The 17174-nt window shown below is 42.0% G+C and overlaps 1 protein-coding gene across 2 annotated transcripts; it reads right to left on the reverse strand.

Annotated features, from left to right (window-relative positions):
* Nucleotides 1-204: 204 nt before the first annotated feature.
* On the reverse strand, nt 205-16363 carry fbxl2 (F-box and leucine-rich repeat protein 2). Of its 2 annotated transcripts, XM_071500102.1 has the most exons (14): nt 15554-16351; nt 10954-11015; nt 7866-7920; nt 6916-6990; nt 6561-6655; nt 5826-5990; nt 5581-5707; nt 4894-4968; nt 4647-4777; nt 4136-4196; nt 3933-3977; nt 3491-3547; nt 3155-3367; nt 205-2441 (listed from the first exon to the last, which is right to left on the reverse strand). In XM_071500102.1, the coding sequence occupies exons 1-14, from the start codon at nt 15581-15583 to the stop codon at nt 2334-2336; spliced, it is 1299 nt and encodes a 432-aa protein (XP_071356203.1). In that variant the 5' UTR covers nt 15584-16351; the 3' UTR covers nt 205-2333. The 2 variants fall into 2 exon arrangements, with proteins under 2 accessions (XP_071356203.1, XP_071356202.1); XM_071500101.1 differs by having other exon boundaries at nt 3155-3547; nt 15554-16363.
* Nucleotides 16364-17174: the final 811 nt, after the last annotated feature.

Raw genomic sequence — 17174 nt, forward strand, 5'->3', positions numbered from 1 at the left:
TTTCATTACTTCATCGATCGTGGCTAGATAAATAGGGTTTCCTAAAAGTCATGAATAAAAGAAAACCCGACTGTTTATGCGGGATGTCGTCTGCACGGCTCTTTGGTGACATCTAGCGGTGAAACTTTGGTAGCGCCAGTGTTCAGTTTGCCGCAGTTCACTGTCAATAATGGGGGGACAAAATTTCACACTGGAGAGACAAAGCACATTTACTATTAGTCACTTTTATTTATTCATTTGTTTATTTTTTTCATTTACTTATTTATTTTCTTAAACATAAAACTGTTAAAACAGCTGTCAAAGAGAGGGCATTAGTATCACAGCCAGTCAAGTCAGCTATGTATCCGAGTCCATCGTCATCTTTCTGTCTCCTCTCCTTTGTTTTAGTCCTGTCCATAGTCCTGCCAATCTCCCCAGTCTTTGAGCACTTAGCACTACACAGCACTTGCCAGTCTCTTTATTAGCGCAATGTTGCGAGCTGCTTCTGTTTTGTTGTATTTTCAGTGCTTCAAGTGGTGGTATTTCATGCCCCATACATGTGTTACTCTGCATGGCAAGACAGATAATGCTGAGATCCTGCTGATCTGAGGGAGTGTCTGTGAAGAGTGAATAGACTCTTGGTTCAAGGGCTTTCCAGTCACTGCAAAACACACTCCTGTTGTCACATAAGTTTCATAGGATTGGCTGAGTGGGAATTTGTTGCTGATTCAATTAAATCTCACCAGACCTGTGTCAAATGCAATTTCTAAATAATTCCTCATGTGCTATTTGGGGAATTAAGTGAGTTAAGTATGGTGAATAAAGATAATTATTATATTCTACATCATCAATAAATTGCCAATTACAGAAAACTACACTAAATTAACTTTCGAATACATAAATTCATGTGATTGTCAAACGTTTGAGGTGCCTTTGCTCACATTCTAATACTTATCATCTTAACTTTAAGCAAAATTTCCATTTCGTTTTGAGGCAAAGTTGCACCAATGTTAGCCCTGATTGAAATCCAAATACACACAACAATAAATCTGAAGAATGGAATAATCTGAAGGTGGGTGTGCCACAGTTGTATCACTATTACTATACTTTCTCTGAATAGTAGGGAGACTGAAAACCCACTGATGTAAACAACTTTGTCTCTGGTGCTAACCTAATCCAGGATGTAAACAAATGCTTAAGTGGTCAAGTGGGAGCTAGTGCACAAGGCAACTGACAGGGTTGGATCAGGGCCTATGAGCCAACATTGCCACGCAGTACACAGGAAAGGCCACTCATCCCAGTGGCATACAGAGTCAACATAATGGTTTTAGACGTTGAGGGTCTGATTCATAGGTCCAGTTTCTTCTTTTCCACCTAAAAAAGAATGACAAACATATCTCCCTCTCTGTATAGACAGGCATGGACAATTACAATAAGCACTGAAAAAAAAAAGAAAATGAAACAATATTTTGTTGGCCTACCCCAATTTTGAGTGAGTTGCCGTAAGTGTAATTCTTTTTTCAATTGCAAAACATTCTCTGTACAAACAGAATCAAAATCTCAACAGAAGTTTCTCAGATGAACAAATATGTCACATGTCCCAATCTGTACGTCCTGTCCCTTCCCAACTCTTCCACACTAGAGAGTTGAGCTGGCTGTGCCAAAGCAACACTGTTTATATCCAGAAGATCTGCATTTCCTCTAACCCAGCACTCCCTCCATGCTGCGCGTTTATTGGTCAAAGCAGAATGAATCACAGAATGGTCACATAGAGGTGTCATGTGATTGGTTGAGATGATACTCCACAGAGAGCGAACTGTTGTCCAAGATGACAGTATCGTCATTTTTTTTTTTAGTTTGAACATGATGCATTGTAGTTCCACAGACCCCCTTATCTCCAGCTCTCCAGATGCCGTCCTCTATGCCCGCTGGTGGGGAGTCAGGGGTGTGAGAAGCAGGATGGAGTGGTGAACCTGTTTTTGTCCTTACAGTGTGTGAGAGAGAAAGAGAGAGAGAGAGAGAGAGAGAGAGAGAGAGAGAGAGAGAGAGAGAGAGAGAGAGAGAGAGAGCGAGCGTCCATCCATCCATCCATGTTTCTTCCCCCAACCCCCTTCACGCCATAACCTGGGGCTGCTGCGAAGCTGATTGGTGAGCAAGATGAGAGAGGAGGGGCGGGTTCAACTGATCAGGGATCAGTGGTGATCAGTCTATGTATTGATCAGTGATCAGGAGCAGTGAGTGGGTCCAGCCCCTCCTCTCCCCTACACCTACCCCAGTCCCCCCCAACCCCATTTCAGCCCATATCAGAGCAGCAGGACCTGTAGACAGAGGTGGCCCCCCCTGGCCCTCCACTGTCAGAGGATGATGCAGCAGCGGCACAGACGCTGGCCACCTCCATGTACAGAGGGAGGGGGTGTCACTGGGGCAAAGTAGGCGTGGACCTTGATCTCTGGAAGGTGGGCCTGTGTGGGGAAGAGGTGTGTTAATATAAGGGTATTAAAAAAAACCCCCAAAAAAAAACCATCCCAGTAAAAGGCCCTCATATGTTTGGGATTTTCTCCAGGGTCCAGTAAACTGTTCTATTTTTGTCTTAAAGGAACAGTTCAACATTTTCTGAAATATGCTTATTCACTTATTTGCCAACAGTTAGATGAGAAGATCGATACTGCTCTTACAGGTGCCTGCTAAATATGAGGCTATGACCAGCAGCAATCTAGCTTATCTTAGCACAAAGAATGGAAACATGAGGGAACAGCTAGTCTTAAGCTTGCTAATTAACATGTTATATTTTGTTTCTTTAAATTGTACAAAAAACTAAGGATAAAAATGACAATTTTTGCCTTTATGTTGAAGATTATTTCTTGTCACAGCACTGACGACACATCCCTAGGAGGATACTGTACGTGGCAAAGAAAATTGTAGACAGACCCAAGCTAGCTGTCAACTGCAAGTTGTACCCATCTCTTCATCTAAATCTCAGCAAGAAAGTGAAAAAGATGTATTTCCCAAACCATCACCGATAATGCAAAAGATGAAACTCCACAACTTTTAGATGAAATTATGCAGAGTATAACTAAACAGAAGATATGAAAAAGACCCTTGGATGCAATCATCCATAAGAGCACATTTTATGTGACTGAAAAAGAGCCTTTATATCTCCATGATTTCCACTGACCCTGATGCGTTTGATGCCAGCCCTGGTGACTTGCTGACAGTCATAGAGCTCAATGCGCTCCAGGCGATGGCAGCTCTTCAGGTGCTCCAGGGTAACGTCGGTGATGAGGGGGCAGTTATCCAGCTCCACCACAGTGAGGTGCTCTTGGCCACAGGTACTGCTGCTCAGAGCTCTGATGCCATCATCTGTGATCAGCTCGCAGTGGGACAGGGACTGTGCGGGACACAGCAGACAGGGATGAAGACACACAGATAGATGGATTAAAGCTCCATAAGCAGTGCAGACAGGCTGAGGCAGAACCTGGCACAAATCAGAACTGCGGGTATAAATGTTTACCAGTGCTTGCAGGCGAGGGCAGTGAATAGACAGCTGAACCAGGGTGTTATCTGTCACCTGAAGAGAGGACAAGCTTGATTAAAGTACTGTTCTCACATGTCTAGAGATAGCCGAGAGGATCAGTTCTCAGTCTTGGGAGACAAGGGTTGCATGTTTATGTCTAGCTCTAAATCCCACAAAAACTTTTTTCTTACTGTTTCACTTCTTCTCTGTCTCCCTCTCTGCTTTCTGTCACAAGTGATTTAAATTCTAAGGTCATTGAACTGCTCGCTCTCCCTCTTGGCAGGAAACAAACCCTGCCATGCACAATCACGTCTGTCATTTTCAAACCATGTAATATCTACCCAAACAGATAAAAGCCAAGAATTGTTCCAGATTCAACACAAATAAATACCATGAGCATGATGTTGGGAGTAAATAAAGAAATGACAAATTCGCTTACCAAAATACATTCTTCTAAGTCCATTTTTTCAAGCTCATGACAATTCTGTGAAGATAAACAGATTTTTGTTTTGTTTTGTTTTTTTTGCATTTGTGAGAAAAGCATTCCACTCAACTCACAGACATCGAGGTGAAATGGCTTGTTGACCTAACAAAGGGTTCACAGATAAGAAAACAGGAGAAAGAGAGCAAAATGAAACTCACCCTGGCCAGCACAGTGAACCCTGCATCCGTAACATGGGAGCATCGTGCAGCTTCAAGAATCCTGAGATCGCACAGACACATGCAAGACTTGTGAAAACTGCTTGAAGTGGTGTGCAGCTGGAAACACTGTAGCATTATTGTGACTCATTATTTATTTAATAATGTTTACAACAACAATAAATCATCAGCCAGTCTGAGGTGATTACTGAAGATCACTGCAGGACACAGTGGGCTACATCGGGCGGTCACAGACTCTTCCTCAGGTCTAAGAACTGATCCTGATGAAAAGACTTTTTAGTCACAGTTTACATCAGTCCTGTTCATTTTCCGTAACTAAATGCACCTGCAGAACCACAAAAGCATACAGTGATTCGAGTCGATTTCTGGAAATGATAGCAGTCACACAGCTTTTGTGGATACTGAAGCAAGCTGTTGATCTCCTTCAGAGGAATGGTGGAACAGGTGTCTCTGTGCATCTTTGTGTGTATATGTGAGCGTGTGTTTTTCTCACTTGAGTCTGGGACAGTTAAGTCCCAGTGCGGTGAGGGAGGCATCCGTGATGTTACTGCAGCCAGACACACAGAGGATCTGTAGCTTGTGGCATCCTCGGCACAGACTGACCAGGCCATCGTCTGTTATTTGCTGGAGGCAACCGAAGACAACACAAAACCAATTGAGAAAACACAAGAGGCAGACAGACACACCCCTCATGCATTATTATCAATCTCTCCCTCCTCCCATACCACAATGTTTCTTACTGTGCAAGACTGCATATTGATGGTGGTGAGTTCTGGGCAGTGTTTCTGAAGGTGTTTCAAAGCTCCATCGTCCAGCTGGGTTGGAATAAAAAAAAAAAAACAGCAACACAATATTATCAATACATATGTGACTGTGTTAATGTATCTGCCAGGGCAACTTAAAATGGTCCCCAGTAAACAGAGAAACCTTTGATTATTTTTTCCCTGTTCCCTGTTTTTCCAGTGAGTTAAATTTAAAATAATATGAAAATTTATAGTTTTATCGGGAATTCATCAAGTTTTCTGTGTTTTTACTGTTTCTTTTTCAATTTTTTACAGTAAATTATAGTCAACAGTGTCCTCAGCAGCATATAACACCAACAACATCTTAAAGATAAAGACCAGATAGAAGTGTTTTAACCAATCTACTCCTTTTAAACAATTAAGGTATTTTATAGCGAAACATTGTATGAAGCACAAAAGATTAGTTTTAATGATGTTTTTTTTTCCTTTTATGCTTAGGCTACATACAGAGCTACAAATACAAATTAAATCACCAATATGAGGTGAAATGTATTTTCAAATGGACTTTAAAAATGCCTTGTAAAATTCTTTGAATAAAGCTCCCTGAAATAAAATATGTATATATTTCTTGTCTTTCCATGCATTTGTGTGCCTGAGTGTACGTATGTGTATGAAACACTGTACCTGTGTGCAGCCTCTGAGGAACAGAGCTCGTAAACCAATGCAGCCTCTAGCCAGAGCCTCAATGCCATCACGTGTGATCTGGTCACACCATGACAGGTTCAACATCTCCAGCATTCTGCAGCCATCACTGAACACGGACACCCACACAATTCACAATCCACCCACACAGTTAGATACAGAGAGTGTATATGTGAAGTTAAGTGTGACTGTTTGGTTATCTATGTTAGGGTTCAGTTGGGTACTACCTGAGAGCCTTGAGGGAGTGGTTGCTGACTGACACACAGGAGGTGAGATCTAGTTGTTTGAGTTTGGAGCAAAACTTGCTGAGGCTGAGGCAGGTGCTGTCTGTGATCTTGGTGCAGCCGTTCAGGTTCAACACTTCGATGTTTCTGCAGTTCTGAGCAAATGTTCTGGGAAAGAGTCGAACAGTGACAAGGGAGAAGGGAGATTACTCAAGAGTCGCTTCATTGAATAAATAAGAAGTCAGATGCTGGGAGTTGCTCAGGATCCAATTAACAGAGTCATCAGCAGGCCCAAGGGAGGTTGTTGTAACATCTACAGCATGTTTCTTTTTTTTCATGTTGCTATTATACGAAAGCCTCCAAAGAACATCTTGTATTTCTTAAAGTCAGGTGCTTATAGAGGTGATAGAAATATTCAACTGAGGCCATGTAAATCTCCAGATCAAGGGGTTTCATGTAAAAACAAAATTACACCCCCACTAGTCTACTTTTTTTGTTTGTGTGTCAGTGTGTGTGTACATAATAAAGTGTGATTAAATGGAATCAACAAAAGGGTTTCTAGCACAGAATCCCATGGGACTGAAGAGGCACAAGCGGCTTTAGCTTTAAACATTATCACACAGGGACGAAAACAGCAAGTACTCAAAGCAACAAGAGAATGACTTTTAGTAAAAGCCAAATCAAAACCACACTATAATTAGTGGTCAGTGTATGTCAGAGAGACAATGATAATCTCACTTCATGGAGGCATCTCCCACGCTCAGGCAGCCCCTGAGGCTCAGCTGCCTCAGGAAGCCTCCACAACGCTTCGAAATGTTCTCCACCACCCGCCCCTGAGAGACACAGGGACATAAAGAGAGAGAGAGAGAGAGTGATATGACTTGGGCCACAGGACAGAGGATCAGCTGTGACGTCACAGTCGGCACCAAAGCCTACTGACCCAGCACTAAGCCTTGGGCTGGATAATGCTACTCAACAAGCGCACACGCACGCACGCACGCGCGCACACACACACACACACATACACAAAACTACTGTCCATTCTACCCCCTCACTCTTCACTCCTTTTCTCTCTCATAAACACACCCCTCACCTCTATGTCTGTCTGGAAGTTGAACAAGTCGATCTTCTGCCAGTTGCTGCCATCTAGGGCCAGGACATTCCACGCCTGAGAAGGTGGCAGACAGGTTGTGGACAGAGAGACAAGTGGGTCAGACAGAGGTGGGGGACGGTGAAGCTGTTATCATAATATGTGGGAGAACCTCTACTGTATAGCACACTGTAAGTTTATGTAAACAAGGAACATTTTTGTTTCTGTCTTCATGGAGAAAGTGCCATACCTGGTGTTTCCACTTCCTATACTACTTCCATCTAGAACCTCTCAAACACGAGGATTTGCTGCTTTTCTCTGTTTTATATCACCATTTTGATTGGACAAAACAAGACACTTGAAGAGATCAGTTTGAGCTCTCCGAGATAATCTGATGATTTTTCACTGTTTCACCGTCACACGTCTGATATTTCATTCTCAGAACAGCTAATACATTAATCAGTCAGTAAAGAAAATAATTAGAAGACCAATAATAACAATAGCTGGAAATGTAGGTACAGAAAACGCTTGTGTGGAGCTAGTCAGACTGGAGGTACACTACACCAAAACACGTCATGGAAAAAAAAAAAATCAAAATGACACTTTGTGCTTTGTCACAGAGACATAATATTATACATTGGAGCTTTTGTAAGAGAAGCAGCCACCACAGCTCTGCGTTCACAGTCCACGTGCCAAGCTCTTGTTATTATTCACAGATAGCTCATTCATAACTGGCTTTCAGCTGCAGTGCACTATGGCAAAGCAGCAGTCCACTTACACATAACCAGCAGATGGCACTAAAGCACAGACATTTCCAAAAATTCACCTATGGTAAACTGGTTTTGATTTAACCATACCATAGTTTAGAAATACATAAATTCTTTTTTTTTTTAAATAATGACTGTGTTAGTCTACACTGGGTGGTTTGGAGGGGTAGAGAGTGAAGAGCTTACCTTGGATACTTGGGCACACCTACAGAGTGTAACCACATCTAGATAGGAGAATATTCTGGGAAGAGAGACAACAAAACAGGAAGAGCTTATCTCAAGATGAATTATGGTCATCAGTTTCCAGTTCAACTTTTTTATTTGGACATATTTCCTTTTGTGTTTGTTTGTATTTAAGTCTGTAGAAAACAGAACAATCTCCTGTGTCTGGTTGCTAGCAGGAGAGCCCCACAGGCAGGCAGTGTCTGAGCTGTGGGCCGGTCATCCACAAAGGGCTGCATGCAGCAGGCTACTGGGTCAGCTCAATCCATTAATCTGCCAATGAGTAATCTCTGGAACTCAGACAGACAAGGCCACAGACTGCCTGGGATAGATAGATGAACATATATACATGTATAGGAGCATACACACATATATGAAACCAAACATGTACCTCCTCTGAGTTCCCATTGGTTAAATGTTGCTGTTGCTGCATAGAGAAGTGCCTTAAGGGGGCAATCTATACAAAATTTGAGGTATTCAGAGAATTGTCATGGTGCCAAAGCTTTGAGTGCAGCTGGGGTCTGAATGTCCTTTTAACCCTAGGAAACAGGAGCTGGCCATTGTTTCCTTCATATAGACGCAGACAAAAGCTGTGTGTTTTGATGTGTGTTAGGCCGGGGCATGTCAGGACATGCCTGTATAATCTATACCGGAGTCTTGTGTCAGGAAGTACATCTATACAATCAACAATGCAAAGACACACACACACAACGCACAGTCCTTTAAATGATTGCAGGCCACCAGAGAAGCTGACCAATCAAGCGGGTGCTCATTGATCTCCATTCTAATAACTGGTTAATGGCTGTGACGCTGATCATTGATTGACTGTCTGTTTTAATCAAACACACTCTGACTTTCCATTTTGTCTGAGAGAGGCCTTTTACCAGCCGGAGAAGAATTCTGCTAATCATACTCACAAGAAAGTGATCAATCAATCTGTTTTGATCAGATCAGCTCTGACTTTTCAGATGAAAAGAGGTTGCTAAATGCAGACAGACTATAGCTTTATCGCTGAGTTTTTCATAAGAATGAGAAAGAAAAGACAGCGGAGAGTGGAGTCAGTAACGGAACAGAGTCAAAATCAGAGGAATATCATTCGGAGGACTGTATGTTTTTCACTTTACTACATGCAAGGAAGCCTGAACACAGACAGAATAGAAAATAAGTTAATAGCCTTTGATTGCTCCGTCAAATCCTGCCTGGGTATGCCCTTTAATTCTGACATGGTACATAATAGGATTTTAGTGGAGCATAGTCCCATTTGTTGACAAAATGTACACCTGGCCCTTCAAGCATGGCTAGATAAGAGAGAGTGGAGCCTTCACCATGAGTCTGGGACTGGTTGCCATAGTAACTCCAGCCAGACATGAATTTGGGTGATGGTAGGGAGGGTGCTGAGTCAGAGCTTATGGGTAAGAGGACCCTGAACCACTCTGAACACCTCTGACAGACAAGGTTCTTCTATATCACAGCACAGTTTCCACCGTTCATATCTGTGCTGCACTGTCCTAGATAACAGCTGTTTACAACGCACCGGCTGAAAGGCAGACAAGCGCAAAAACAAGTCAGGTACTCAGGCTCGCTCACAGTGATACATTAAACATAAACACTGATGCTAATGAGAACATTAATTAGTCAGATTAACAGATTAATTAGCCAATACTCCTGTGGCAGCATACTTGGTAACACATGGCTGATCTACTTCACTGGTTGCAAACTTTCCTGGATGCCTGCAGCTCCTTGTCACAGGTCACTATATGTCTATGAGTTGTGAGCAGTTTAACCAAAGAGTGGGTTTCTCCTCTAAGCCTCTCTCATTGTTTCATTTTAGAGCTGCAAAAATTAGTCAATTTATCAATTAGAAGATCAACAGAAAAGTGATCAGAAAATATTTCAATAATCAAATAATCATTTAAGTAATTCAAGGAAAAGTATCAAACATTCACTGGTTCCTGCTTCTCGAATAGGAAGGTTTGATGTTTTCCTTTGTCTTATGTCACACTGTTTGGGTTTTGGATTGTTGGTAAAATCAAACAAGCGATATTAATATTTCATCTTGGCAATGGGAATTTATATTCCTAATTAACATAGAGTGGAGTAAATTAAGGGCATACCAATTGTGATTCTTGAGGTCCACATAAAGATCTTACAAATACTACTAGGACAAAACAATGTCCCTCACTGTGTACCATGGTGACAAGGCATAATAAAATTATAAATATAAAAAAGGCTCGAGTCAACCCACTTTCCATGGTTAATAAACAAGATTTACTGTCATCACAATGAGGCTTCCTCACAGCTGATGTTGTGTAAGTGTCTCAACATGACACATGTGACAGTAGGTCATGTGTTGTAGCCAGCAAGTGCATGTGAGTACATGTTTTTCTGTCCACCAGTGAGAGTGTGCTGGTGGTAATGGGTGTACTGGTGGTCTCCGTGGAGACACAGCTGGAGCAGCAGAAGAGCACAGCACTGCGGAATTCCCCACCAGCTAAGACAAGCTATTTATAGCATACATACACAGACATACAGTTTGCATAGACCCAGGGGTGTTTCACACATGCACACATAGACACATTGACCCACACACACACACACAGTGCAATAAATAAACAGTCCGCCTCATGTGTCTGCAGAGAAACATGCAGGTGCATCTCTTTTTAACACATATACACGCACACACACAAATCCATATATAAATCACTGTAGAGGACGAACACGGGTGTGTGCACGTGTTCGTCCTCTACAGATTTATGGGTCATGCTCAGCTGTAGCTGTGAGACAAAATATTGGTCTGTAGGTCACACTGTTCACAGAACCTGATTTCAGGCTAATGACCAACATACATCATACAACACACACACACACACACACACACACACACAAAACAAGTGACAAAACAAACATACACAAACACACTCCTACACACTGTTCAAGGCTGCTTCAACTAATGAGTAACTCTGACCTAAGCCCTTGTCCCAGAGTATGTTGTGTTGTACTTTGTGTGTGTAAATATGTGTGAGTGTGTGTGTGTGTGTGTTATTAATCTTACCTAAGAAGAAGCTCTTTGGGGAGCTTCTTGTTAATGGGGGCTTCATCGCTGTTTGAGAACACCTGCCGAGAGACAAGACAAACAATAACATTTAGTGAGTGTGTCTATGTGTGTGTGTGTGTGTGTGTGTGTGTGTGTCAATATATGTGTGTTTGAGGTGGTCAAGAGCAGTGAGACAAAAACCAGACACAAGCTGTTTCAATGGCAACAGAGATCAAAACAGAAACTGGAGAGCATCATTATTATCTTCAGCAAATCTAGACTACAGTAAACGGATCTAAACCAGTGTCAGAGACAATTTTATTTTATTTCCCCAACTCAAAATGTGTTTGATTAGAAAGGCCCTTCATTATATTTTCAGGTATTAATGATAAACAAGCTATTACTTCTTTAAGCTATACTAATGAACAAGCCGGATCTACATTTGGCTTTCCACGTCCCCTCCTTACAAGCTTATAATTCTGTTAGCCTGGTCAGCTTGTTGGCATGCTTATCTCAATTAGTCTACTCGCTGGATGTCTGGCCATCTGCTGAATGGGAGACACACACACACACATACACATACACTTGCAGGTGATTCAAGTCAGACCTCTCTATGTGAAGAACAGAGGCAGAACATTCTAGATCAGGTGGGCTGTATTCAGCCATGAATTTAAATTACGGCAAACACCCACATTCACTGTGCCTCTGCAGACAGGCATCCTCCCAGTGATACACTTGTATCCTCAAAGACTCAGAAACTGTATCTAATGAGGGGGACTCCCTGCTGTTCCACACGCAGACACAAACAGCGAAATGTGGGAAACACAAAGGGGAGCGAGGAAAGGCACAGGAGGAGCAAAGGTTGATTCTGTGAACGTCTTGGCTCCAGCTAGCTCCATGACAGACGCAAGCTCCTCGAAAGAGAAAGCAATAAAGGAAGATGGGAGAAAGAGGGAGGAAGTGGGGAAGCAGAGGGAAGTGAGAGACAAAGGCAAACAAAGAAATGGTGCACCAGTCAGGGACAACTGTTAAAATTTGAGCAAAGGTCGTTATTACAATCAGAAAGTGAAAGAGGGGAAGAAGGTGAGGAGGGAGGAAGGAATGAAGGCCATTTAAGAGGAAGTGATGTCAAAAAGATAAAACAGAGAGTTGGTCCAGTCAAGGTCCAGCAAAAGATTAACTACACTGGTTTGAATTTTAACATCTATGTTTAGGAAACAACACAGCAGACAAAGTGGTCTGAAACACTGTTCTGAACCTATTGATTAACTATACCCAATAATAGCTCCAGGTTATAGTTGAAACCTTGTCAGTCACTGGTCCCTACATGCCCCTGTATTGAATCACACAATATCAAAATCTACCCATTAGTGTTGGGGGCAACTACCTCTATGGGCGGTTTAATAAAGGTTCAATACAAATGCTTTAGAATAAAGCCTTTATCATTACCATGTGACTCAGTATTAGTTATATTTAGAACAGTGTCAAATGAGTAAATGGGAAGTAAATAAACCGAACTGTACAATGCTGTATGTACTGAATGTTAGGAAGAGAACCGTCAACACACAAGGCGTACAGTATATTGACTCAGTGTCTCTCTAAAGCCAGAGGTGGCTTAGGATTTAGGACTAAATTTAGACTTAATTCCAAACCACCTCTGTAACACATCACTCACCTTTGACCTCTCCTTTAACAGACACATGGTTACTAACAATCTAGACAGGCTTTACATGATGCGGTTTAAACCAGCAAACTGAAACATAACTTTTATTGTGTAATGGCATCTAGTCTGATACAATCCACACAAACTAGGCACTGCAAGCACTTAAAACAGATTACTTCTAAAACAATTCAGTTATTAGTCACTCAAAAGAAAGTTAACCAACAATTTTGATGTTTGAGTAATAATTCAAGTCATTTATCAAGGAAAAACACCAGACATTTGCCTTTATTCTGTTTTATTTAATTTAGGGCTGAAACTGAGGATTATTTCCATTATCGATTCATCTGCTCTTGATTAAATTATTAATTAGTTTGCTCTATAAAACATTATAAAATGGTGAGAAATGCCCAACACATTTTCTTGAGCCCAAAGTGATGTCCTCAGATGTCTTGATATTCAGTTTACCATAGAAGAGGCCAAAAAAGCAGCAAATTCTTACATTTGTGAAGCTGAAACCACAAACTAGTTAATTAGTTATTATTAAGTTTTTGTCACTTAACCAAGCAATTGACTAATCATTGCAGCTTTAATATCATTGTAAATGGAATATTTTTGGGTGTCGGACTGCTGGTCAGAAAAAACAAGAAATTTGAAAGTTACCTCAAGCCATCAGATCTTATGATGGACATTTTTCTTTATTATATATGAACTAAACAATTAATTGACTAATCTAAGAAAATTATCAACAGATTAATCAATAACGATTGAGACCGGTTTTCTACAAATTTAATTTGTTCGTCAGTGGAAAGATATTCAAAAAGTTGATCAACACAAAGAAGTTAGCATAGAGCCTCTCTCCCTCTCCCTGTCTCCGTGTTGTGTAACCCAAACACCATGAAAGACGTTGCCAGATGGAATGGCATGAACACAGTATTTGGTGTGTAATCTCAGCCGTAGATATGGCATCATGACAGCAAGGGTCAAAGCCATCTCTGGTACGCGTGCTCCATTAAAATTATCACCTCAGCATTCTGGTGCCCTCGTTCCCTGTGCCAGCAGAGCAGCATTCCCAAGCAGGGAGTTCCTCTCTGCAGTCATACTCCTATTCCTAGACAGTGTACAACAGGGTGAATATGTAAATCTTGGTTTTAAACTTGGGTGGTTCAGGTCTAGAGTTTCTTTGCCACAATAAAGCAACTATGAGGACATTAGATCCATGTCATATGCTGTGCTCAGATTCAGGGTCTGCAAGTAAAGGGGCCTTGCACCAGGTGTTTAATATAAAGCATCATCTCAGGTGTTAGGCTATTAGGCAACCCTCGCATGTCCTACTCTATTCTCCCCTACTCTACAGTCCCTCTCTCTCTCTCACACACCAGCTTGTTTCCCACCGTACGCTGGTTTTCATCTAAGAAGCTTACAGCTCTGTTGAGAAATCCACTGATATGGCAACACACATCAGCACCACTACTGCCTTCTGTTCTCACTCACTCACATGTAGACACACATGTTCATACATAAGCAGCCGAAAACACCTGATGGAGAAAGTCAAGTACCATCAAGTTAAAAAGAATCTCAACAATGCGTGAATAATATCAGAGAGAAACAATGCTAAGAGCTTATGGGAGTCACAACCAGTTGGGTGGGAGCTGATTCAAGGCTTGTACACAATTACAAGGAAAACGTTGACACAGCAAAACATGGTAATTATTATGCCACAGGTATTACACATCAATCTAACTGAAGTCAACTTTAAAATAATCTGTAAAACTGTATGTAGGGCTGGAAAGTGATTTCATTCAAATACTGCACTTGAGTACAGTTTTGAGGTATTTGCTTTGTACTATGCTCCTTTATACTTTAACTACTTCTACTACATTTAAGAAGCAAATATTGCACTTTCTACTCCTCTACATTTACCATATATGACAGCTGTAGTTAATAGTTATTTTGAAGATTAAGCTTTAACATAAAAACATGTTTCTTGTATAAAGCAGTATTAATTGTCATAGATTAAACCACACATTATATGAAGTAGATTTTTTTTTTTTTTTGCTTTACTTCAACCAGCTACAACATTAAATGCTGCATACTAATTGATCAGTAATGACCTCCAGTAACTTAATGCTGACACTGAGGGATCATCCTGCCTGCTTTATGAGTTTACTGTTGATACTTTGCTGCTGATAATACTGCACTTGTACATGTAAATACAAGTAATATTTTGAATGGAGTTGCTTAAGGTTAAGTATTTTTTTCACCTTGCCACTTACTTTGGATGAAAATACTTCTTTCATCACCGCAGTTGAGCACTGAGCTCTAACAAGCATGGAAGGGTGTGTGTTTACCACTTTCCTGCAAAATCATCATGGAAATGTGGAAACGTTGTGGGAGGAAACGTGATCATTTATAACTCTCATGTAACATATTGTATTATTATTATTATTATTATTGCTTCTTGAACACAAAGCTGTCTGTTGTGTTAGTGACTCTCAAAAAGTCACCCCAACCTCCTGTGGCACCTGTCAGTCACAGGCATTAGAGGAGGTGTCAGCTGCCAGACCCGAGTGATGACTAATTGAATGCTGCTACACCGCTTGTGTTTGCAACGTTACTCCCCATCTGCAGCCCCCTCTCCTGAAAGCCTGTAACCTCAGGCGACAGTGCCAGCCAGCCTCGGCCCTGATATATTGACAATCCTCAGCCACAGCCCTCCTGTCCCGCAGTCCTGAGCTCCATGTTGTCGCTGTCTACTGGTGCGGCAGGACAATAACAGGATTTCGGATTACCCTTGACCAACAAAACGACTCGGCTCCCGACTGAATGTAAAATTAGGAGCTGAGCACCGTGGACCACAGACACACACACACACACATTGCTTATACAAACCCACGACTCCCACGTCTACTAGAAACAAACAGTTTAACCGCTGGTGGTCCACTCCCTCTGTCATACCTCGAACCGGCCCTTGGTGATACCGTTCATGTCTGCGGCGACACGTCCCAGCTACAGCCCGCACAGACACCAGCCGAGCCGTTTGACGACCGCCGTTATTGTTTTTGTCGCCGTTTTATTTTTGGTCGGTCGGAGTGTAGGAGCCGAGCTGGAGCTGGGTCCTCACACCCTCCCTCCCCTCCTCCTCCTCCTCCTCCACCTCCTCCTCCTCCTCCCCCCCCAGCCGTCAGCGAGGCTCCTGTCTCCGGGTCGGCGAGGCGGCGGTGAGGGCGGTGGTGTCGGGTCCGGGGCGGCCTGCGGTAACGTCAACGGTCGTTGTCTCGGAGACCAACGGCTCCCCAGCCCGTCTCATCGCAGGGCTACCAAAATAACAATAATAACATGGACGGTCTGTCAAGTGACTTCACTTCCGCCTCTCCCTTCATCGCTCCAGCGCAGGTCAGCTGGTCCCAGGACCCACAAGTTTGCGACAAACACACGGGAAACGCGAGATGAACGTCCGCTTTCACCCCCCGCACCGCGGTCTCCCGCAGCGGACACACGCACGGCGACTGTCACCCTCGTTTTCTTCAGTGTTTTCTGTTTACTTGCGGGGAAGGGGAGGGCCTACGTGACGTCATTGCTGCGGGAAAAGCACGCGTGGTCGATTTGTTTTGATTGTGGGGGGCTTGCAGAGATTTTGGAGAATTACAACAAATGACGTTTTTTTTTTTTTTTGTTTGTTTGTTTTGTTTGTTTGTTTTTTTGACCGCATTCACCGAAGCAGTCACGGGATAGCGGCACCGAGACGTGACCCGACAGGAGCCCGCTGGGTCTGATTAAGGGAAGGAAACACTCACATCTGTGATCGCCAGATCCAGGAGCCAAGATTTTCTCTCCATTAGAGATCTCCATCACTGTCACATTCAGGCTTCAACCTGCAGACACACACCCTCAACAACTTGGACCGAGTCCTCGGTCATTCCTGCATTATATAAACTGCTTAGGCCTCCATATAAACAACGGTGGTGCTGTAAAAATACTCCACTACAAGTAGATGTCCTGCATTCAGAATCTTACTGTGCAAAAATCTAGCAAGGCCTACTTAAAGTAACCAAAGTAACAATATTTAGTATGCCAAATGGTCCATTTCATAGTGTTACATTATATTTTTGGATGATACATACATGTGAATTTTAGTTGGTAGAGGTATAGCAAATATTTACCACTTTATTATAAGTATTGGGCAATTTAATCTGCAAAACCTCAATCTTGGAAAGACATTTCTGTCCACAATTAAGACAGCACAGTAATTTGTTTAAAAATGATCTGCACATGAACATTTGCTGGTTGCAGCAGTAGCATTGTAAAGGAATTATATATAAAAAAGGTGATTTCTAGAAAATGTTTTGAAGGTGACGATTTGCATGGAAAACAGGTTCAGACAACAATGGTACATTTGTTTTCACTTTTTATAATAAAATAAAATCTGGATTGTGGATTCATTTCCACAATAAAATAGCTTGATAAGAGGAAGATGTTTTCACTGAACAATGCCTCATATCAGAAGCAGATCCTATGTTTTATATAAAAATGAGTGCAAAATATGAAAGTAATTATAGCTGTCAAATAAATGTAATGA

The sequence above is a fragment of the Trachinotus anak genome, unplaced genomic scaffold (genome assembly GCF_046630095.1).
Source record: "Trachinotus anak isolate AG129_WGS33_773 ecotype Australia unplaced genomic scaffold, CSIRO_AGI_Tana_v1 ptg000016l, whole genome shotgun sequence".
Lineage (NCBI taxonomy): Eukaryota > Metazoa > Chordata > Actinopteri > Carangiformes > Carangidae > Trachinotus > Trachinotus anak.

What these genes read in the sequence shown, in the direction of transcription:
- fbxl2 (XM_071500101.1), bottom strand. Translation starts at nt 15,583, where the DNA reads ATGAACGGTATCACCAAGGGCCGGTTCGAG. An exon ending in ACTTCCAGACAGACATAGAG is followed by an intron (nt 6,656 to 6,915) that starts GTGAGGGGTGTG and finishes TGTGTCTCTCAG; the next exon opens with GGGCGGGTGGTGGAGAACAT. An exon ending in TCCTCAGAGGCTGCACACAG is followed by an intron (nt 4,969 to 5,580) that starts GTACAGTGTTTC and finishes ATTCCAACCCAG; the next exon opens with CTGGACGATGGAGCTTTGAA.